This window comes from Quercus suber, unplaced genomic scaffold, assembly GCF_002906115.3.
Source record: "Quercus suber isolate HL8 unplaced genomic scaffold, Cork oak 2.0 scaffold_11, whole genome shotgun sequence".
Lineage (NCBI taxonomy): Eukaryota > Viridiplantae > Streptophyta > Magnoliopsida > Fagales > Fagaceae > Quercus > Quercus suber.
Window position 1 is genome coordinate 499,713 of NW_027069477.1, and position 24,852 is coordinate 524,564.

At 34.6% G+C, this 24,852-nt stretch overlaps 1 protein-coding gene and 2 pseudogenes across 1 annotated transcript; all 3 read right to left on the bottom strand.

Annotated features, from left to right (window-relative positions):
* Positions 1–9,901: 9,901 nt before the first annotated feature.
* Positions 9,902–12,119, bottom strand: LOC136061140 (cytochrome P450 CYP749A22-like; annotated as a pseudogene).
* A 1,205-nt stretch (positions 12,120–13,324) lies between these two features.
* LOC112005310 (cytochrome P450 CYP749A22-like) lies at positions 13,325–16,222 on the bottom strand. Its single transcript, XM_024037555.2, has 5 exons — positions 15,887–16,222; positions 15,579–15,802; positions 14,799–15,031; positions 14,201–14,579; positions 13,325–14,094 (listed from the first exon to the last, which is right to left on the bottom strand). Exons 1-5 carry the CDS (start codon positions 16,167–16,169, stop codon positions 13,666–13,668), a joined length of 1,548 nt encoding a protein of 515 aa, XP_023893323.1. The 5' UTR covers positions 16,170–16,222; the 3' UTR covers positions 13,325–13,665.
* Positions 16,223–16,860: 638 nt separating this feature from the next.
* LOC136069985 (cytochrome P450 CYP749A22-like) lies at positions 16,861–22,667 on the bottom strand (annotated as a pseudogene).
* Between the last annotated feature and the right edge of the window lie 2,185 nt (positions 22,668–24,852).

A 24,852-nucleotide genomic window follows, 5' to 3' on the forward strand; every position in this document is an offset into this window, starting at 1 on the left:
CACAATGTTTTTGAGCAATGGTACCATTCATAAGTATTATACCATAAGTAGTATTATCCTTGATGTGTGAGGTTATTGGGATGCCTGTCAAGATACTACAAAGAAGAACAGCAAGGCTCAAGACAAGTTACAAGACCAAGAGAAGAAGAAACTTCACAACTCTGCTTAAACGACAGTGAGCAGAGTTTTGTATGTTTGTTCTTATTCTACCTTATACGACTTGTAGAGCTAGCTTTTGTTTTATTTTATATAGCTTTAGTAACTGGCATGTGAATAACACGTGATGGTTATTAGTTCTGTTAGGTTGTTAATTCTGTTAGAGGGTAGTAAGTTAGTTAGACTCTCCTCTTTTCTTTACTCGTGTATATATATAAACAGAGCACTATTGTAATCAGTTAGTTAAATCAATTCAATTACAACAGAAATTATTCTTCCTCTGTTTTCCTAATATGGTATCAGAGCAATTTTTGGCTTCCGCTTAAGTTTTCTCAAATTCCCAATTTTTTTTTTCCCCAAAAGTTAGGGTTTTCCTCATCAGAGTCTTGAAGCTTTATCCATGGCTTCCTCTGATTCTACGAGCATCACTATTGATGAATCACATCCCTTCTTTCTTCACCATGCTGAGAATCCTGGTGTGATATTAGTTTCACAACCATTGATTGGAGATGAAAACTATCCTACGTGGGCATGTTCTATGGAGAGAGCTCTCAGGATTAAAAGCAAGTTCTGGTTAATTGATGGATCAGTTCCTCTAACCTCAGCCATGGAGAAAGTTCCCCTTTTGGTTCAAAGCTGGGCACGATGCAATGATATTGTGGTTTCTTGGATAGTCAATTGTGTTTCTCCCAGGATTGCCACAAGCATGGTGTATCATAAAACTGCTAAGGAGGTTTGGAATAAGCTTCAAAGCATGTTTTCCCAGGGTAATGGACCTAGGGTTTATCAATTGCAGAAGGATCTAGCAAGTGTTTCTCAAGGTGAACTCTCTGTGACTGAATTTTTCACCAATCTTTCAATTCTATGGGATGAATTACAGAACTATGAACCACTTCCTACCTGTTCATGTGAGAAATGTGTATGTAATGTGAATGAGAAGATCTCGAAGATTCACCACAGAGAAACTGTTATGCAATTTCTGATGGGTCTCAATGATTCTTTCTCCCACGTTCGAGGGCAAATTTTGCTGATGGATCCTATCCCATCTGTTGAGAAAGTGTTTTCTTTGTTGATTCAAGATGAAAAGCAAAGGTTAGTAGGGCAAAGCAGCAACAATGGTATCTTTGTGGAGTCCACAGCACTTGCAGCAAAGACTATGAACTTTGATTCCAAGATCTTCAAGAAAGGAAAGGAGAAACCAACCTGTAGCCACTGTGGTTTGCGTGGACACACCATGGAGAAGTGTTACAAACTTCATGGTTATCCTCCTGGCTACAAGACCAAACCAAGGGCTAATCAAGTTTCATCCTTTGATGCTGTTCATGACTCAGAAATTACCACTCAGCAAGTCTTTCCTTTTACAATGGAGCAATGCAAAAAATTACTTGCCATGATTGGAAGGGATGAGAATCAGACCAGCACTGTTGCCATGGCAAATAATGTGGCTTTCAATCAAGCTTCATGTTCTCAGTCTACACCCCTAGCAGGTAATCTCAAGCACTCCATATTTTCTGCTAAACTAGTGAACAGAACTACCTTTGGTATAGATACTTGGGTCATAGATACAGGGGCTAGTGACCATATAGTTTGTTCCACATCTCTTTTTCAGTCTTATACCAATGTTTCTCATTGTGTTGTGGAATTGCCAAATGGTGAATCAGCACATGTCACTCACATTGGCACTGTTAAACTATCTAATTCCCTCATTCTTGATCATGTTCTTTGTGTCCCTTCTTTTTCATTCAATTTGTTGTCTGTGAGCCATCTTACTCAAAAATTGCCCGTATGTCTTGTGTTTTTATCCCAATATTGTTTCATTCAGGCCCTTTCATGTTGGAAGACGATTGGAGTGGGTGAAGTCCATAATGGTCTGTATCTGCTACAGAACAGCACTTCCAGGACTACACCTTCTCTGTCAGATCATCTTTCCATTCACAAGTTTCCTAAAGACATGTCAATCCTATGGCATTTTAGATTAGGTCACCCATCTTTGAGTAGAATGTCAGTTTTATAGAATGTATTACCTTCTTTTTCTGCCCAATGTACTGATGTTTGTACCATCTGCCCTTTAGCTAAGCAGAAAAGATTGCCTTTCCCTTCTCAAAATAATATGTGTAATGAACCTTTTTCATTAATTCATGTGGATGTTTGGGGTCCATATTCTATTTGTACCCATGATGGTTTCAAATTTTTCCTTACAATTGTTGATGATGCTACCAGATCTACTTGGGTGTACCTTATGAAATCAAAATCTGATGTTAAGCATCTTTTAACTTCTTTCTATACCATGGTTCACACCCAATTTAACACTGGTATTAAATCCATTAGGTCTGACAATGCCCTTGAATTCTCCTTAATTGATTTTTATAATGCTCATGGTATTGTGCATCAAAAGAGTTGTGCATATACACCACAACAAAATTCTGTGGTTGAAAGGAAGCATCAACACCTTTTGAATGTTGCCAGATCACTCAAAATTCAATCTAACCTTCCTTCTGCCTATTGGGGTGAGTGTATCCTCACTGCCACTTACCTCATCAATAGGTTACCTGTCCCCTTGCTACACAACAAGTCCCCTTTTGAACTTCTTTTTCATAAACAACCAATTTTTAAACATCTTAGAGTGTTTGGCTGTTTATGCTTCATCTCTACTCCTTCTGTTCATAGATTGAAATTTGATTCTAGAGCATTACCTTGTGTATTCCTTGGTTATCCCTTCAATATGAAAGGTTACAAAGTCCTTAATCTGCATACTAGGAAGATTTCTATTTCTAGAGATGTCATCTTTCATGAATCAATCTTTCCTTTTTCTCCATCCTATATATCCTTGTTGTCTAATTCTCCCCCTCTATCAATTCCTCTACCTACTTCTTGTAATCCTACCTTTGATATTTCCTCTAGCCCTGGTTTTGTTTCAACAGGTACACCTCTCAGCACTTCCCATAGTCCTTCTTCCATTTTGGTTGGTTCCTTACCAATACCCTTGCCTACTCCTCACACTGATTCTGTTCCAGATCAGTTTCCTGCTGTGTTACCTAGTCAGTCCTCTTCCTTGTCTATTGATATACCTGCTGTGTTGTCTGATCAGTCCATATCCTTACCTACTGCACCTCCTGTTGTCTTCCCAGATCAATCTCCTCAGTCTGTTTCCCTTAGAAAATCTGCTAGGGTCAGTACTAAACCTGCCTATTTGGCTGATTACAGGTGTAATCAGATCTCTTCCAGCACTTGTCACCCTTTGTCTTCTTATTTGTCATCTCACAGGTTATCCCCTAAACACTTGCACTTCTGTAACATGATCTCCTCTATTGAGGAACCTAAGTTCTATCACCAGGCAGTTAAGGATTCCAAGTGGAGAGATGCTATGGCTGCTAAGATTTCTGCTCTTGAAGCTAACCGTACTTGGATCCTCACTTCTCTACCTTCTCATAAGAAAACAATTGGGTGCAAATGGGTATATAAAGTGAAATATAATTCTGGTGGGAGTGTGGAAAGGTATAAAGCAAGGTTGGTAGCTAAGGGCTTCACTCAAAAGGAAGGTCTTGACTATCTAGAGACTTTTTCCCCAGTTGCCAAATTGGTTTCTGTCAAATGCCTTCTTGCAGTGGCTGCTGTGCAAGGCTGGCATCTTTGTCAATTAGATGTTAATAATGCTTTCCTCCATGGAGACTTGAAGGAAGAGGTTTATATGGATCTTCCACCAGGTTTTCACAGCAAGGGAGGGCTTGTATGTAAGCTTGTTAAGTCATTGTATGGTCTCAAACAAGCAAGTAGGCAATGGTTTGCCAAGTTCTCCACTGCCTTACTCATGCTAGGCTTTACTCAATCCAGGGCTGATTATTCTTTGTTTGTCAAGAAAACTTCTACTTCATTCATTGCTCTTTTAGTATATGTAGATGATATCTTGATTGCAAGTGATAACAAGCAGGCAGTTGATGAGTTAAAAGTCTTACTTGATCAGCAATTTAAATTGAAGGACTTGGGTGCTTTAAAGTTCTTTTTGGGTCTTGAAGTGGCAAGAACAACAAATGGCATCAGCTTGTGTCAAAGGAAGTACACATTAGATTTGTTGAGTGATACTGGCATGTTGGGGTGTAAACCAACCAAGATTCCAATGGATCCTAATGTCAAGCTTAGTAAGTATGAAGGCAAGGCTTTGCAAGATCCAAGCTCTTATAGGAGGTTGATAGGAAGGCTTTTATACTTAACTATAACTAGACCAGATATCACTTTTGCTGTGAATCGGTTAAGTCAATTCATGGCTCAACCTAAAGAGCCACATCTATATGCAGCTCATAAGGTACTGCAATATCTCAAAGGGACACCAGGTCAGGGTTTGTTCTTTTCAAGCACATCAGACCTGCACTTAAAGGCATTCACAGATGCAGATTGGGCTTCCTGTCCTGACACCAGAAGGTCTGTGACTGGTTTTTGTGTATTTCTTGGTGAGTCTTTAGTGTCCTGGAAATCTAAGAAGCAACAAACAGTCTCAAGATCTTCAGCAGAATCCGAGTATCGAGCCATGGCAGTAGCTGTTTGTGAAGTCATTTGGCTTTTGTATTTACTTGGTGATCTTCAAGTCAGGCATCCTCAAGCAGCTCTTCTCTTCTGTGACAGTCAGGCAGCTCTACATATTGCTGCAAATCCGGTCTTCCATGAGAGGACAAAGCATATTGAAATTGATTGTCACCTAGTGAGAGATAAGGTTTTGGAAGGCTTCATTAGAATGCTGCATGTGAAGACAAATGCTCAAATTGCAAATTTGTTAACAAAGGCCTTAAATGCTCATCAATTTTTCTTTCTTGTGTGCAAGTTGAATATGGTCAACATTCATACCCCTCTTCCACTTGAGGGGGGGTGTCAAGATACTACAATGAAGAACAGCAAGGCTCAGGACAAGTTACAAGACCAAGAGAAGAAGAAACTTCACAACTCTGCTTAAACGACAGTGAGCAGAGTTTTGTATGTTTGTTCTTATTCTGCCTTATATGACTTGTAGCTTTTGTTTTATTTTATATAGCTTTAGTAACTGGCATGTGAATAACACGTGATGGTTATTAGTTCTGTTAGGTTGTTAATTCTGTTAGAGGGTAGTAAGTTAGTTAGACTCTCCTCTTTTCTTTACTCGTGTATATATATAAACAGAGCATTATTGTAATCAGTTAGTTAAATCAATTCAATTACAATAGAAATTATTCTTCCTCTGTTTTCCTAATAATGCCCTTGGTGTTTTTGAGAAACAAAGCAGTTGTTTTATTCAAAATAAATCATGGAAAATCAAATAATACAATGGGAGCTATATCAACAAGTCTTCAAGCCATACCTATGCTCATCACATATTTTTACCTTTCTAGATAAGGCATGAGCAACAGTTACCATTGCGATTTAAAAGGAAAAACTTACATTCTCTTAAAACAACAAAGTAGGATATAAGATGTCCTTTATTACATGTCCAAAAATAGATTAGTTGTGATCACTCTTTAGCAGAGCTTGAATAACCACAACATCGTCACCTTCAAAAGACATATCTATTAGCCTCATTTCAATTGCAAATTGCACTACTTTACAATAATTGATCAATTGACAAGCTTTTACGAATTCTTATTTGAACTTGTTATTGATATCACTTTTTTACTTATCACTAATAATTTGTTATATTAGTCGGGTGTGAAATTTTTTGTGTTTCTAGACTTTCTCTATCTAACCGTAGGGATCATTTCAAGAATTCGTTGGTAACTATTTGATGTTCATGTGACAGTGTGAGACAGTGGGGACTATATTCAAATCCAAAGATTAGTCGGGTTTCCTAAGCCTTGAATGGCAAATTTAATTCAGCAACACCAAAAACAGGTGCAACAACATCTTGATTAGCCCGTGATGTTTTAACCTATCTCTGCACTTTTCCAAGCTATAGGTAAAAAGGCATGGGAACAATGAAGCAGAGATCTCCATAGTTTCTACTATCTCTAATGCTATAACGTTATACCCAAGATAAACTTGTACAGCAGGCTTACCTCAAATTTGGCAATGCATTTATATTCAATAATGTCAGGCCTTAACAAACTTAGCATCATCAACGTTAACAAATTCAACAATGCCAAACCCATCAATTAGGATTGTTAATTCACATGTCGAAGGAATTCAAAACTGTGTTGAACCCCCGGCTTTGGCTGTCGTTCCCCCCCCCAAAAAAAAAAAAAAACCTCTAGGGGTCTTACAAGGTTACAACTAAATGACATTTCTTGTTTCTCTCCAAGTGGAAAATCTGGATTCAAACCCTCCCTCCCTCACTTATTATGTTATTAATTTTGAATAAAAAAAGAAGAAAATGTTTAAGCTCTAGGATGCCAATGCCCAAGAAAAGGAATTCATGAATCTATGTTCAAGTCTTGCGGTGAATAAGGAGACTATGCCTACACTCTACACTATTTTTAGGCCTATCTCTGGCTGGTAAGGATGCTGTATTTTAGAACATCAGCTGTTAAATCTGAGTTTTTTAGGATGTTCGAGTCTAAGACTCTAAAATTCACCCTAATGGATCACTCATTTGCCGCCTGTATTGTTTTTTATTTTTTTTTCCTTCTTAAACAATAAAATAATGTAAGGAGTGAGAGGAGTTGAAAATAATTAGAAAATACATTCTTTAGTGAAAATGATTAAGCTTTAAAGTATTTAGCAATAGATCAATGTTTAGTAAATATAAATGTATTCAATAGAATGGGAGAGAAAATTATCTTGGTGATCATATGGACAAAGAAATATCCCATTTTTCTCTTTGCCAAATATGAAAATTTCACTCAATTGAATATTATTACAGTGAAGATTTTAAGAACTAATAAATGAGAGAAAAGTTCCTCAGCAACGATTTATTTCTGATGCTCCGTACCAAATAAATATCCGTGCCCGTGTAAGAATTGTGGAGCCCAAAATTCTCATCATGAGCAAGCATGGTATCATTGATATGTGATGGTTACGCCCTTTTTTTTACAAGATAGAACTTGAAGCAGCACGTAACTCCTATACTCCACATGTACTTATACTTGAGCGGTACGTAACACTTGTAAAGTGACTATTGTACCAAAGGTGCGTGGTGATAGTTACACTTACAAATGCTCTTTTATTCATGCCATATCAATGTGATAAACAGAGAGAGGGTGAGAGGAGCGGATCATAATTAATTACTTATATTAATGAATGATAGGAATTCAAAATATCTTGTACCACAAACTAAGCCACAATTTTTATCACAAATATTCATGTGTGTAATTTTGATTGGTGGAGAAAAAGTTATAGATTTATGTGGGAGTGACCAGCAGCTTGTCACACTAGCAGCTCTAGGAATTTTTTTTAGGGTGGTTACTAAAAAATTTGAATTATACAAAATTTAATAAAACGATAACTTGAATATTTGCTATAATTGCGAGTCAAGTCACTAAGGAGAGCAAAATTGTTGCGATTGCAAAGCCCAAAAGAGTATAACTAACGTTACCATTAAAGAAAACTCACAATCACAATATTTTTCTTAGTACAATTTTTTAAGGAAAAATAAAATTAGAGATTATTTTATTGAATAGGTTGAACGATCTACAAATTTGAATGATTAGCAATTTTTATCTTTTTATTTTATAATAGGCTTTTTGTTGAATAATTTGTTCGTTTGTTGTTGTTTGGTCTTGTCTTATTTTTGTTTGGTTTATGTTTGTTGTTATTTGGGCTAATATTTATTGTTGTTATTTAAGATTTTTTTTTTAATTTATAAAAGGGATTAAGGATTATGTTTGGGGGCAGAATTTATTTTGAAGTAATGCTATGTCCACAACATTTTTACAATAAATCTTATGCAAAAAATTGTTATTGGTGGGTAAAAAAATATTGGTATTTGGGTCAAATTAGAATTAGTAACAACTTATTACATTGAATTTGTTGTGAAATTATTATAAAAATGTTGTGAATGTAACATTACTTTTAATTTTGTTGAACTCAAATTTTTGTAATTCTCAAATCAGGGTGTTCAACATGTTTATTAGAGTGGTCACAATAGGTTAGTTTAACATATAATTTTTTTTAGCAAGTGTATATATACATTTTTTAGCAAGTCAGGTGCAAGTTGTAGTCTACCACATAAGATAATTGTGGTAAAAGTTGTAGTTTTATTCATGGTACTAAAATTACTCATAGGAATTAGATGAAGAGTGAAAAGAAAATGGCATTTCATTTGTGCTACTAAATGAGGGAAGCATCAGTGTTGGACTTACTGATTATAAAAAATGAAAGTTTTTTATGTGCAAAATTAATTGAAACAGAGAGTTTGTTAGGGTTGAGTTAATGTTGAAGTTTTATGCTACTTTGGCCATTACCCTTAGGCCATTCGTTAACAAAATCCTTATTGTATTAGTAGAATTGGAGGCTTTGGACAGAGAAATTTATGGGAGATCCAGCTGCATTTTTTTATGCTAAACAAGGCAATTTGGTTAAGTTGGTTCAATTTGGTTTATTGCTGCAAGGGAAATGACAAAGTTTAGCTACAACTTCACTCAATATTTTTTTATTAGTTGTGAATTTTAACAAATAAATCATCAGATTACATTTTTTTTCTTATATCTTTATGCATGCAAAATTTCCAGAAGATCAAAAATCAATAGCTACATCATCAATCAAATATTTAAATTTCAAAATTTGTAGTATGAAATTATGCATAAAAAAATAAGTTTATGAATTGAATAATAAATAACATCTTATTAGTACAAAATTTGAAATGCTTTTTTTTTTTTTTTTTTTTTTGAGGGGGTGAAATGCTTGTTAAAAATATAAAAAATATGCAATCTAACTATTACAAATATGTAGTCATATTAATTTATAATAATTATTTTTTTAGTGGAAATGAGGTTGAAAACTCTTGGGGATGTTAAATTTGTGGGTTTAGTACAATGAATATTAATTGTAATTAAGCCAAAATTAAATGCAGATATAAAGCCGTGGGCCTAAGCTTTTATATCAACAAATGGATGAGTCTTCCTCGTGCACCTAGCTTTTCTACACAACATAACCATCGTGGATTGATGGACTTGCAAACAATCCAAGTCCATTTGCAACCATATAAAACCCAAATTATGCGAAGAAACAGTTCTCTTTTTCCCTTTAAGTCACAACTTCCACGATTTTCCTTGAATTTAAATATGGGGGTTTATTCCATACATTTGGATTTCATCTTTGTGGTTGAATAAGATTCGTAGCTAGGCTGCATGACATATGTGGCTCAAAAAAGTGTCCTCAACATACTCAAATTCATCACTGGCCAATGTAAATATGCCCATCACCATGCTCAAGTGCAGGGACGTAGCTAGCTTTGGATTGCCCCCCCTAAATTTTTTTTAAAAAAATATTATTATATATATATGTGTACTAATCTTAGCAATTTTGTTTTATAAAATTACATTTTTTTTTTCCCTTAAACAATATCATTGATTCTTTTAAGAGTATTGCTATACTCATAAACTTTTTTACAACATTTTTACAAACTATTTTAGTAGCAAATTCTTATTGGCTCGCACATAAATCCACCATTCACATTATTTTTTTACTTACTACTAACCACTTATTACATCAATAATTTATAAAAAAGTTTGTAGCGCTAGTATTTTCCTTATTTTAGTGACTATAAAAAAATTTATAGATCTAAAATTTAAAACAAAATATACAAACCCAAAAAAAATATCTCAACAACAAAAATTAACAATGATAAAACTTATAAAAATAAATAAGCTCAATTAACCAATTTTATTTAAAATAAACAACCCTGTCATTTAAAAAATTCTAGAAAAAAATAATTTTGTTCTTACCGACGCAAAAAAAGAAAAGAAAAAAAAAGATAATAATAATAATCTTAGCTACTAAGTAGTAGCAGAGTCAAAGGTTGAAACTGCTGCGCACAGTCAACAGTAAAACCACCCCCTTAACTCAAAGCTCTGATTCCGTCCCTGTCTGCATGGGAAGCAATGTCAGAAAAATCAAGAATTTAAGAGTTGCAGTTGAGTTAAATGGTCTGTCATTTACACAAGTGATTGAGTCTAAGACATTCTTGCAGTCTTGAGTTTGGTGATGCCATCCGGGTTTGGATTTTGTTGGCCAAATAAATTGAGCACCTCCTTTCTTGCCTCTTCTTGCCAATCTGTGTGGATTGCTAGAAGAAATATAGTCCACCCAAGTAAGGTACTAGTGGTTTCCTGACTAGCAATGTAAAATGTTTTGCACTCGTCCAACAAATCTTCTATTGAAATTTTTTGGCTAGCATTGGGATCATGATGAGCCTCTACAAGTGGTTGAAGAAAATCACCCCCAATACCCTCTCCAGTCATTACCTTCTCTTCGTGTCTTACTTTGGATTATCTAGCTAGGGGGGGCCGGATATAAGCGTTGTATATTCCTTTTACAAGCTCCTCCGATTCAATTTCATCATTAGTTTTATAAATTTTACTATAAAAATGGACAAATGATATTAGGACATCGACCAATGGTACAATAACAACAATAAGCATTAGTTTCAAAATTTCGAGGTTAGTTATGATTGTCAACATACTAGTTAGAGTCGGTCACATTTTAGAATGCTACTAGGACATGAGGATGCTAAGAATATTAAATGGAGAGTAGTTCTATGTTCCCCAATTGTTGGTTTAACTAAAAGGACTTTACCTGATGCCAGGAAACCTGAGTTTGTAAGTATTTCTAGATGATATCAAGGCCAATTTCATCAACATCTCAAAAATGTTCTTCCCTTCTAAGTAACTGCTCCCAAAAGCTGTCCTTGAAATCACTTCGGAAGTCAATAGTGAATAGCCCAAATTCTTCAAATACGTCAGTCTCTTTACCTTCATGATGTTTCCATCTTTCTAGCATCACCTCAACGCTACTGATCATTGACGGAATCATATTCTGCAAAAGTGAATTCCTTCTAACAATTTAGACTAATTTCCAAGAATTGTTTTCCTTGATACATAGATAATTTGCTGGGGCAGGAATTTGAACCATTGATATCCCTTTTAGAAATATTAAAAAGTACTGATTGAACTACAACTACACAAGGCTCTTGACAATTTCCATGATTGTATATCTATGCTTTTTGAATAGAATTTTATTAATAATTTAATATGCTAATTTGTTATTGGGTTTAGTTCATTTAAAATAGAATAGTGATACTAAAGATATTACAAATTTCACTATTAGCTTTACAAATAGATATGGCAATTTTAAGCGCATCACACGAAAGGTAATAAGTAATTTATTTGTTACACATATATTGTTGATGTGACATGAATTATATTAATAGACTCTCTGGTTTGTAAAATTTTTATGATAAAATTGACAGTATATTCTAAATGGTAAGACTAAGAGTAAGAGATTACTTTGAGGCTCTCTGCATGAAAGGCATAATTAGCAAGTTTCCTCTCAGGCTTTGAATAAGCATTGTCTCTATTGTTCATTATCTCTTTGATTAGCTCTGGTTCAGTAACGACCAGTTGAGCTTTAGGGCCAAACCATTGTAGATAATTATTACCTATACCAAAGAATATAAGGCAACAAAATTAAAAATGGCTAAATTTACTAAAATTGACTAAATCACTTTGAAAGATTTATTTACCATATTTGTCAACCCACGAGTGAACATGAGGCAGAATTGTGGGAAATATGTCGTGTGATAAATTCATTGGCCTGCTCATGGCTTCTTTTATCATGTTGAAAATTTCTTTGGTGCTTCCATGGAAGAATCTGTAGGATGGACCTTTTTTTTCCTGTGAACTCAATTGATTCTTAATGTGAATTGGAGTCCACCATAGTTTGTGAAGGCCCCAAATAAGAGTCAAGAGAAAGTACAGGCACAGGGAGCTTGTAAGACTGATTACAAGGATTTCAACAGCACCAATTTTCTCTTTCTGAAGGAAACTTTGGGGAAGTTTAGAATTAGATGGTTATCCTCAATGTTTCAACTTTTAATCAGTGATGAATGTGGATTTGTTGAATTGAGTGTTGTGGGCTTCAAGTACACCAAGTCCAATATGAATGAAAGTACTGAATTATTGCTAGAATGTCTCGATAGAGTGTTGACAAATGTAGAATTGTTGGATCATACCATGATGATATTATAAACAATTTAATAAGTTATTAATATATTAAGGATGAGTATAAGGATAATATATATGACTTTGTTACTTGGGGACTTTCTCTTTAGTCTTTACACGTAATTAGTCATTGTCAGGTTATGTCTAAACCGCTGTATAGTTTTCAGATATGTTGGCTAGTGTATGGGAGAGAGTAAATGGAAAGTCTCCATCTGGCAGTACTTGTGTTTGGCCTCCCCCAGGTAAAACTGAAAACTCTTTTTTGTAATATTAAAAAAATTGACATTGTTGTGATTTATGTTGCCTTTGCGCGCCTGTCGGTTATTGCCGGGAGATTGCATAGTCAAGCCTGTTAAAGATTTCTAATACAATTTGTTTAAAGGTAAATGTGTAATCATATGCAAAATGCTGACAAGCTTGCTCAACTTATTATAGCATGGTTTCTTGAATATTGTTGCCATTTGAATTGCTCAATTTTTTTTTCAATGGAGGCATCCACAGTTTAAATCTCATTTCTCCCAACTAATACTAATACTACTACTAATAATAATAAAATTCCTTATTTAAATTTATGGTGAAATTTACTATTCATGTAGAGAGGTCTCACCAAAGTGTATTTCCGTTTTACTAGCCAAGAGCCTTGTAACGTAACTAATACCTAATGTTGTTTTCAGTAGAGAAATCTGGGGTTCAAATTTGGTCCTCTCCGGTTGAAAAAAAAAAAAAAAAAAAAGTCCCTCTTCTTTTAACAATATACTTCCCAGCAAGCCTTTTTTTTTTTTTGGTCGCTAATCCCAGCAAACCTTCTTTATTAAACATTCTTTACAAAGAAACTATATGCTTTTTTGTGTGTGTATGCGCAAATTCGTAATGAAGCAACTTTTACACACCTGTTGGCATATATCAGCCATCATATTCTATATGAGGTTGTTAAGCTAAGTATTCAACCAATCAGTGCCGCTAATGTCGTCAATCTGCGTAATATGAGATGATCACTAACCATGTAACCAAGATCAAAAAAGGGTCAGAGTAAATTAAAATTAAACACAAGCAAATAAGACAACAGTCATGACTTTAATTAAGACACGCGACCAACAGTCCAGATCGTATTAGATCTTGAGATACCTGTAAAGTCTCCAAATGCCATTACGTTACAGTAACTAATGATAAAAATAATCTTCATATTGGTCACCCGTCTTCAACGTCTCTACTGATTCTATTAATTCAATGTTCATTCACTTTTTGTGTAGCACATAGATTTTCACTTACTCTCCAAGCTACCAAATCCCAATTAAGCTAAGAAAAACAGAAATAAAAAAGGCTACAGTATACATCCTTAGGCATTGATGTCTGGATATTCTGTGCACTGTGCACATTTTGCTGCCAGTTCTGGTCTTTACAATGAGTGTAGCATCACTTGAACTCCATGTTGTGGGCGAATGGTAAGAAGCTGAAATGGTGAGTGGACATAGGCTGGGGAAAGGGTGAAGGCATAGCGTTGTAGAATCATGGAAAGAGCAATCTTTGCTTCAGTTGTAGCAAAGTTCAACCCCACACAAGTTCGAGGCCCTATTCCAAAGGGAAAAAAAGCAGCTATGTTGTTGTTAGTAGCCTTGGCAACACCTTCTGAGAATCTCTCTGGTTTGAAAAGATGCACGTCTTCTCCCCATATTTTGGGGTCATGGTGAGGTGCAAGAGTTGGGATGTACAATAATAAATTAGCCGGAAGAGTGACCTTCCCAAGTCTAACTTCCCTTTCAACTTTTCTTGATATTGCAGTTACGGGTGGATATAACCTTAGAGACTCATTGATGATCATACCCATCTGCATAGGAAACAATGTCAGAAAAATTAAAAATTTAAGAATTGCAATTGAGTTAAATGGTCTGTCATTTACACTAGTAATTGATTTGAGTTTGAGACATTCTTACAGTCTTGAGTTTTGTGATTCCATCCGGGTTTGGATTTTGTTGGCCAAATAAATTGAGCACCTCCTTTCTTGCTTTTTCTTGCCAATCTGTGTGGATTGCTAGAAGAAGTATAGTCCACGCAAGCAAAGTACTAGTGGTTTCTTGACCAGCAATGTAAAATGTTTTGCACTCGTCCACCAAATCTTCTATTGAAATCTTTAGGCTAGCATTGGCATCGTGATGAGCCTCTACAAGTAGTTGAAGAAAATCACCCCCAATGCTGTTACCCTCTCCAGTCATTACCTTCTCTTCTCTCTTCTTTATTATCTCTAATATAGCGTTGTGTATTCCTTTTACAAGCTCCTCCGATTCAATTTCATCATTAGTTTTATAAATTTTACTGAAAAAATGGACAAATGATATTAGGACAACATCGACCAATAGTACATTAACAACAATAAGCGTTAGTTTCAAAATTTTGAGGTTAGTTATGATCCTCAACGTACTAGTTAGAGTCAGTCACATTTTGAAATGCTATTAGGACAGGAGGACACTAAGAATATTTAATGGAGAGTAGTTCTATGTTCCCCAATTGTTGGTTTAACTAAAAGGACTTTACCTGATGCCCGGAAACCTGAGTTTTAAAGCATTTCTGGATGAAATCAAGGCCAATTTCATCAACATCTGAAAAATGTTCTTCCCTTCTAAGTAACTGCTCCCAAAAGCTGTCCTTGAAATCACTTCTGATGTCAATAGCCTAAATTCTTCAGATACCTCAATCTCTTTACCTTCATGATGTCTCCATCTTTCTAGCATCACCTCAATGCTACTGATCATTGATGGAATCATATTCTGCAAAAGTGAATTCTTTCTAACAATTTAGACTAATTTCCAAGAATTTTTTTCCTTGATACACAGATAGTTTGCTGGGCAATTTGAACCATCAATTGATATCTCCGTTAGAAATATTAAAAAGTACTGATTGAACTACAACTACACAAGGCTCTTGACAATTTCCAAGATTGTATATCTATGCTTTTTGGATTGAATTTTGTTAATAATATGATATGCTAATTTGTTATTGTGTTTAATTCATTTAAAATAGACTAGTGATACTAAATATATTACAAATTTTACTTTTAGCTTTACAAATAGATATGTCAATTTCAAATCACGCAAAAAGTAATAAGAAATTTTGTTTGTTACATGTATATTGTTGAAGTGACATGAATTATGTCAATAGACTCTCTAGTTTGTAAAATTTTTATAAAAAAATTTATAGTAGATTTACTATTTTATTTTATATTAAAATAAATCAATTAAACATATTTTTCTAGGCTAATAATTGCAATATTAATGGTGCTAATTCTAAATGGTAAGACTAAGAGTAAAAGATTACCTTGAGGCTCTCTGCATGAAAGGCAGAATTAGCAAGTTTCCGCATCTTTGCCCATTTTTCACCTTCAGAAGTCACAAGCCCATCTCCTAAGAGCTTCTTCGTATAGTTTGCGGTCTCTGGCTTTGGATAAGCGTTGTCTCTATTGTTCATTATCTCTTTGATTAGCTCTGGTTCAGTAACAACCAGTTGAGCTTTAGGGCCAAACCATTGAAGATAATTCTTACCTGTACCAAAGAATAAAAGGATACAAAATTAAAAATGGCTAAATTTATTGAAATTGACTAAATCACTTTGAAAGATTCTTTTACCATATTTGTCAATCCATGAGTGAACATGAGGCAGAATTGTGGAAAATATGTCATGTGATAAATTCATTGGCCTGCTCATGGCTTCTTTTCTCATGTTGAGAATTTCTTTGGTGCTTCCATGGAAGAATCTGTAGGAAGGACCTTTGATTCCCTGTGAACTCAATTGATTCTTCACGTGAATTGGAGTCCACCATAGTTTGTGAAGGCCCCGGATGAGAGTTAAGAGAAAGTACAGGCACAGAGAGCTTGTAAGACTGATTACAAGGATTTCAACAGCACCCATTTTCTCTTTTCGAAGGAAACTTTTGGGAAGTTTAGAATTAGATGGTTATCCTCAATGTTTCAACTTTTAATTAGTGATGAATGTGGATTTGTTGAATTGACTTTTGCGGGCTTGTAGAGAGAGGGAAAATTCCCGACCTATTACAAGCTGACACATCATACTACAAAGTCCACAAAGTACAGCTAATTACTAAGCGCCACATACTACAACTAGTTTCTACTATGACCATTCAGGAACCAACAAAAATTTGCCAAGTGTCATGAAATACAAACATATAAAAAAAGCATGCAAAGTGCCAATCACAAATCGGCACGTGTAGGCAATGACTCATTCCACACATAAGCACGTTGTAAGCAATGACATAAGTAGCCCAGCATGTGTAAGCAATGACATAAGCAGCCCAATACGTGTAAACAATGACATAAGCAGCCTAGCGCGTGTAAGCAATGACATAAGCAGCCTAGCGCGTGTAAGCAATGACATAAGCAATCCAATTGGGTGTTCACATGTATCACCTTGAAAATCAAGACATTTCGACCAATCAAAAGATGCCACGTGTCTTAGAGAAAAAGTTTTAAAACTCCTCCAATCAGACTATGACACATGTCACCAATCAAACTATGACACATATCACCAATTAGACTCGCCATGTGTCGCTCACCTACCCCCAATCCTATAAATAGAAGCCTTCCTAAAGCATTTCAACATTCCAAGACATCTTGGAACATACCAAGGCATCCATGCCACAAGTAGCATCAAGGCATCCGTGGATTTCTCGATGTTCAACTTTTCTTGTTATTGCAATTATGGGTGGATATAACCTTAAGGACTCATTGATGATCATACCCATCAGCATGGGAAACAATGTCAGGAAAATTAAGAATTTAAAAATTGCAATTGAGTTAAATGGTCTGCCATTTACACTAGTAACTGATTTGAGTTTGAGACATTCTTACAGTCTTGAGTTTTGTGATTCCATCCGGGTTTGGATTTTGTTGGCCAAATAAATTGAGCACCTCCTTTCTTGCTTTTTCTTGCCAATCCGTGTGGATTACTAGAAGAAAGATAGTCCACGCAAGCAAAGTACTAGTGGTTTCTTGACCAGCAATGTAAAATGTTTTGCACTCGTCCACCAAATCTTCTATTGAAATCTTTAGGCTAGCATTGGCATCATGATGAGCCTCAACAAGTAATTGGAGAAAATCACCCCCAAAATTGCTACTCTCTCCAGTCATGACCTTCTCTTCTCTCTTCTTTATTATCTCTAATATAGGGTTGTGTATTCCTCTTACAAGCTCCTCCAATTCAATTCCATCATTAGTTTTATAAATTTTACTGTAAAAATGGACAAATGATATTAGGACAACATCGACCAATGGTACATTAACAACAACAAGCATTAGTTTCAAAATTTTGAGGTTAGTTATGATCCTCAACATACTAGTTAGAGTCAGTCACATTTTGGAATGCTATTAGGACATGAGGACGCTAAGAATATTTAATGGAGTGTAGTTCTATGTTCCCCAATTGTTGGTTTAACTAAAAGGACTTTAGTTGATGCCAGAAAACCTGAGTTTTAAAGCATTTCTGGATGAATTCAAGGCCAATTTCTTCAACATCTGAAAAATGTTCTTCCCTTCTAAGTAACTGCTCCCAAAAGCTGTCCTTGAAATCACTTATGAAGTCAATAGCCTAAATTCTTCAGATACCTCAATCTCTTTACCTTCATGATGTTTCCATCTTTCCAACATCACCTCAATGCTACCGATCATTGATAGAATCATATTCTGTAAAAGTGAATTCCGTATAACAATTTAGACTAATTTCCAAGACTTTTTTTCCTTGATACCTAGATAATTTGCTGGGCAGGAATTTGAACCATTAATTGATATCTCCGTTAGAAATATTAAAAAGTACTAATTGAACTACAACTACACAAGGCTCTTGACAATTTCCAAGATTGTATATCTATGCTTTTTGGATAGAATTTTGTCAATAATTTTGTATGCTTTTTTTTTTTTTTTTGAGAGAGTTTCAACTTATGGCGTCCGCTCCTAATGATAACTCTTTATCATTAGACTAAGACACCAATCAGTTTTTGGTGTAGGCAGTGATTGAACCCCAGATCTCTTATACAACCATTAGAGAGTTTACCAGTTAAGCTAACTGGAACCCACTTTGTATGCTAATTTGTTATTGGGTTTAGTTCATTTAAAATAGACTAGTGGTACTAAAGATATTACAAATTTTACTATTAGCTTTACAAATAGATGTGTCAATTTTAAGCGCATCACACAAAAAGTAATTAGAAATTTATTTGTTACACATATATTGTTGATGTGACATGAATTATGTTAATAGACTCTCTAGTTTGTAAAATTTTTAAGATAAAATTGATAGTATATTCTAAATGGTAAGACTAAGAGTAAGAGATTACTCTGAGGCTCTCTACATGAAAGGCATAGTTAGCAAGTTTCTGCATCTTTACCCATTTTTCACAAGGGATGGCAATTTTTCCCCGCCCCGCTTAATTCGCCCCTCCCCACTTCGCCCCGCGCGGGTTTTTCCCGCCCCACAAATGTGGTAAGGCAGGGATGGAGCAAGATTTTAGCCCCATACCACGGGGCGGGACGGGGATGGGTTTAAACTTTTTAGACCCACCCCGCCCTGCCCACGTTGCTAAGGGTTATAATTGTAAATTTTTTATACATTAAAACCCTACTATTTCAACAAACATATCAATATTAGCTTATCTTATTCTACCTAATGTGGTTCTCTGCCTTTATTTTGCTATGTGTTATACTATGAGATTTTTTATTTTTTATTTTTTATTTTATGATTGTCTTGTTAAACACTTGGATATATTATTCAATATTTTTGTAAAAATTGATTTGATTTGATGGGATAAATTTAGTTGTAATTTCAAGTATATTTTTATCAATGAAATAGTTTTCATTAAAAAAATTGTACTAGTTGTAGGGCATATTAACAAAAAGTAGAGTTTAACGGGGTGGGGCGGGGCTTCGTGGGGCCACAAGGGGCGGGTGAAGTCACAAGCCCATCTCATAAGAGCTTCTTCGTATAGTTTGCGGTCTCTGGCTTTGCATAAGCGTTGTCTCTATTCTTCATTATCTCTTTGATTAGCTCTAGTTCAGTAACAACCAGTTGAGCTTTAGGGCCAAACCATTGAAGATAATTCTTACCTATACCAAAGAATAAAAGGAAACAAAATTCAAAATGGCTAAATTTATTAAAATTGACTAAATCACTTTGAAAGATTCTTGTACCATATTTGTCAACCCATGAGTGAACAAGAGGCAGAATTGTGGAAATATGTCATGTGATAAATTCATTGGCCTGCTCATGGCTTCTTTTCTCATGTTGAAAATTTCTTTGGTGCTTCCATGGAAGAATCTGTAGGAATGGCCATTGATTCCCTGTGAACTCAATTGATTCTTCATGTGAATTGGAGTCCACCATAGTTTGTGAAGGCCCCGGATGTGAGTTAAGAGAAAGTACAGGCACAGAGAGCTTGTAAGACTCATTACAAGGATTTCAACGCACCCATTTTCTCTTTTTGAAGGAAACTTTTGGGAAGTTTAGAATTAGATGGTTATCCTCAATGTTTCAACTTTTAATTAGTGATGATGAATGCGGATTTGTTGAATTGACTTTTGTGGGCTTCAAGTACTCCAAGTCCAATATGAATTAAAGTACTGAATTATTGCTAGAATGGTTGGATGATGATATTATAAACAATTTAATAGTTAATTAACATATTAAAAAAACTCCTTCCATCCTCTCCATCTGGCAGTACTTGTGTTTGGCCTCCACCAGATAAAACTGAAAACACCTTTTTGTAATATTAGAAAAATTGACATTGTTGTGATTTATGTTGCCTTTGTCTGCCTGTCGGTTATTGCTGTGAGGTTGCATAGTCAAGCCTGTTAAAGATTTCTAATACAATTTGTTTAAAGGTAAATGTGTAATCATATGCAGAACGCTGACTGACAAGCTTGCTCAGCTTATTATGGCATGGTTGCTTATTATGGCATGGTTGCTTGAATATTGTTGCCCTTTGAATTTTGGTTATTCACAAATTAGTAAAACTAGTCATGGATCCCACGTGTTTGCACGTGATAATATTTTTAAGATGGTTTTTTTTTTTTTCTTTGTACTAAGTTAATTTTTTTAAACTTGTACTAAGTTAATAAATAGTAATATAATTCATAATCATATTCTCATTTATTATAGGAACAATCACAAAGTGTAATATATATAATTTCTGTTGTATGTATCAAATTTTTTTTTAAAAAAAAATACATTTTTTTTTCAAGAATTCAAAGGTAATTTAGTGAAATATTAATTTTTTTTAATACAATTTATTTTATAATATTTTGCATATCATTAAAAATATATATATAATTTGGAAATTATTCTTTCAGTTTTAAACAAACTTTTTCAAACCCAATTTTTTCTACCATAAAATCAAAAACACCAAGAAACATATCTAAAAAAATTAATAAAACTCAACAAAACTACAATTCAAAATAATAAAAATGAAAGGGAAAAACAAAAGATTGTAACTCTTTTTCCTTTTAGAAAAACCAAGGTACAATTCCAAAGGGGAAAAAAGTTGAGAATTTAAATAAATAAATAATAAAAAATGAAGAAGAAGAAGAAAAAGAAGAAGAAGAAGAAGAAGTATTGTGTTAATGTTGTCATAATTTAATATTACATCTAATCCAACATGTGAAAAATGAATAGATAAATAAATAATTTTAAGCACAAAATTGAATTTGTTTTCTTAAAAATCTCAATGAATACACTAATAAGATAAGGAAGATAAAGAACAATATAAAATATTAGTAAACGCTTAAAGCAATTATTTAGGCATCTAAGAAAATAAAAAATGACCAAATTTAGTAGCTAAAAAATAGTTGAAATATATATACATTGTCTTTATGATGTGTATTGTGCTTCTGATACAATGATACTAAGGCTGCGTTTGTTTTGGCTTCAAACCATTTTCGGAAATTCTTTTCCGTAAATGTGTGTGTGTTTGGTAGCGCTGGAAAATTGGGTCAAACGGAATTCATTTTCCGCGTTGACCGTAAAATACCCTACCTCACCCAGAATTCATTTTCAGGTTTTATTTTACCTTCAAATGATTTCCACCCAAGAAAATAGAAGAGAGAAAGAGAGAAACAGCAAGGAGATCGCACCAGAAGCGTGTCTCGTCGCACCCAGCACCGGCCCCAATCCCAGATCGCACCATCAAAGAGAGAGAGGCCGATCACCTGAACTTGATTTCGACGGCACCGCCGTCTGGGCCGTGCCTCCCTCATCACCTATCGCCGGCCATCATCGATCCACAAACACCCAAGACCCACCTCTCCGATCTTGAAGGCATTTTTTGCTTGCTTGGGTTTGTTGCCGTGGGTCATGGCTTTCGCTCGCTGGAGTTCACTTGTCGTGGGTCATGGCTTTTGCTTGCTTGCTATCGGTTGTGGCTTTTGATTGCCGGAGTTTGCTGCCGTGGGTTGAATTGGAGTTTCGGTGGTGTGTGGTGTTGTTTCGGTGGTGGGTATAAATTTCGGTGGTTGTGGTTTGTTGTTGGTGGTTGCAAGTGATGGGTATTTGGCTGTGATTTGTTCTGTGGATTGGGATTTGGCTGGGTATGGATTTGGGATTTGGTTGTCACTCTGTCTCCCTCCGATCTCACTCTTTCTTCCTCTTGCTCAATGTTTTTATTTTGATTTTTGGTTGTGTTAAGTGTATATTTTGAAATTTTCTATAATAAAATTTGTTTAGATGCTGAGAAAATGACTGAGAAAATGTGAAAATTTTGTAGGAGAATAGCATTTTCAGAATATTACTAAACACATGAAAATATTTTCTAGAACAATTTTTATAATGCAACCAAACACTTGAAAATATTTTCCTTTCCCGAAAATAACATTTCCGGAAAATATTTTATATTGAACCAAACACAGCCTAATTGATAACAACTTACGTTCACACTTCCTTCTTAAGAGAGATTATAATATGTACTTACAGGGACATATATTACATCCACTCATAATAAAAAATAATTAAAAAAATTTGACAAAGCCATATATACTTCAAATTGAGAGAGGAGAACAACTTGATTAGGGAAAGAAAAACAACACAAAATCCTATTTCAACTACTAATTTGCATAATTTGTTTTGACCATATTTGTTGACCCATGAGTGAATATGAGGCTGAGCTTTGGAAAGTATATGATGTGATAAATCCATGGGCCTGCTAATGACTTCTTTTCTCATGTTCGAAATCTCCTTGGTGCTTCCATAGAAGGATTTGTAGGAAGGACCTTTGATTCCCTGTGAACCCATTAGAAACTGCATGCGAATTGGAGTCCAACATAGTTTGTGAAGGATCCAGATGAGAGCTAAGAGAAAGTATAGACACAGAGAGCTTGTAACACAGATTACAAGGATTCCAACGACACCCATTTTTTTCTTTTCAATGAAACTTCGTAAATGTTTAGAATTATATGGTTTTCATCAATGTTAAACTTTCAATGTGGTCTTTAAAAATTTTGATTGCTTTTTGTGTTTTTACGTTGTTATTATTTAATAAAACTTTTACCGCCTAGTCTAGAATATAGTTAGACTAGTCATAAAATGGCACAAGTTGTGCCGCAACTCGCCATGTGGGTGAGTTGTGGCACAATTTGTGCCATTTTATGCAGCACCAACATTACTTATTTTTCTATTCAATAATATGATAATAATGAGTTAAAACTTAAAATATGATACAACAAATCAACGATAGCAACATTTATACATATGGTACAGAAAAAAGAAAAAGACGTTTTACCTATTTTTCTATATGAACATGGTTTTAAAAAATTGAACAATTAAAATTACTGGAAAGAAGAAAAACTCAAGGTTTTAAAATTTGATGGAGGTTCAACGGGAGGTCCAACTGTAACAACTATTTCAATAATAATTAATTAATATAAAAATAAATAAAATAAATGTGAATCTTGACTAAAATGCTATTTAAAGAGGTTGAAGTTATCTCTCATTTGAAGATTAGGTATTCTCTTATTATTTCAAATATTTTAATAAATTTTACAATAGAGTAATAAAATTAAAGAGAAAGTATTTCTAAAGTTTAAAGCTTAAACAATCCGTGCAAGATTTTTTTTTTTTTTTTTAAATTTAAAAATGTCAAATATCTCATGAGTGATGAGATGAGACCATGATATTTAGCTTAAAATAAAGGGAAAAGTTTACGGATGTCTTAGCAGCATTAGTTTACTTCAAAGAGCCTTATAACTTAACTGACACCTCATGTTGTTTCCAATGGAAATATCCTGGAGTTCAAATCCCTAGCTGAAAAAAATTAAAGAAGAAGAAGAAGAACTCCCTCCTTTTGCAACTTGAGACCTTATTCCTCAGCAATTGCTTAAAATAAATAGATATTGCTTCCTTAGACTATAATTCTTTACAAATTTAATATCAATTACAAATTATTTTAATACATTGAAATAACTTACAACACAACGTTGCCAAATTAAAATTAATTTATGAAATTAAGTATTTGTTTGGAGTAAATTATTTTTAAGAGTCCTGTTATATTTGTTACTAATAAGAGTCCAAGTGTCAGCATCCTATGCATCTGTCCATATGTCAGCATCAGAGGGATTTTAGCTATAGGTTGTTAGAATAGTTCCACATTCTTCGGAAGTAGTTATCATATAAGGTCTTGAGATACTTGGAAAGTCTCCAAATGCCATTACGTTACACTAACTAATGATCAGCATAATCTTCATATTGGTCACCCGTCTTCAATGTCTCTACTGATTTTATTAATTTCAATGTTCATTCACTTCTTGTGTAACACATTGATTTTCACTTACTCTCCAAGCTACCAATTCCCAAGCTCAGAAACAACAGAAATAAAAAAGGCTACAGCATACATCCTTAGGCATTGATGTCTGGATATTCTGTGCACATTTTGCTGCCAGTTCCGGTCTTTACAATGAGTGCAGCATCACTTGAACTCCATGTTGTGGGCGAATGGTAAGAAGCTGAAATGGTGAGTGGACATAGGCTGGGGAAAGAGTGAAGGCATTGCGTTGTAGAATCATGGAAAGAGCAATCTTTGCTTCAGTTGTTGCAAAGTTTAACCCCACACAAGTTCGAGGCCCTATTCCAAAGGGAAAAAAAAAAGCAGCTATGTTGTTGTTATTAGCCTTGGCAACACCTTCTGAGAATCTCTCTGGTTTGAAAAGATGCACGTCTTCTCCCCATATTTTGGGGTCATGGTCAGGGGCGACGCCACGTTGGTCCCAGGGTGTTCCCAAGAACACCCTGAACTAAAAAAAAAAAAATATATATATATATATATAATAATTAAAAAAAATTTATTTGTTTATCCTTAAAAAAAAATTTAGGAACACCCTCAAATTAAAATTAGGAACACCCTAAAAAATATATATATTTTATTTGTTCTACTTTCAAGCAAAAAAAAAAAAAAAATTGTAATAGAGCAAGCGCCAAGCCCACAGATTCTCCAAAAAAAAAAAATGGATGGCAAGCCCACGGCAAGCCCAACAGATGGTAGCAAACCCAGTAACCCACAAATTCTCCACAAAAAAAAAAAAAAAAAAAAAAAAAAAAAAAAAAA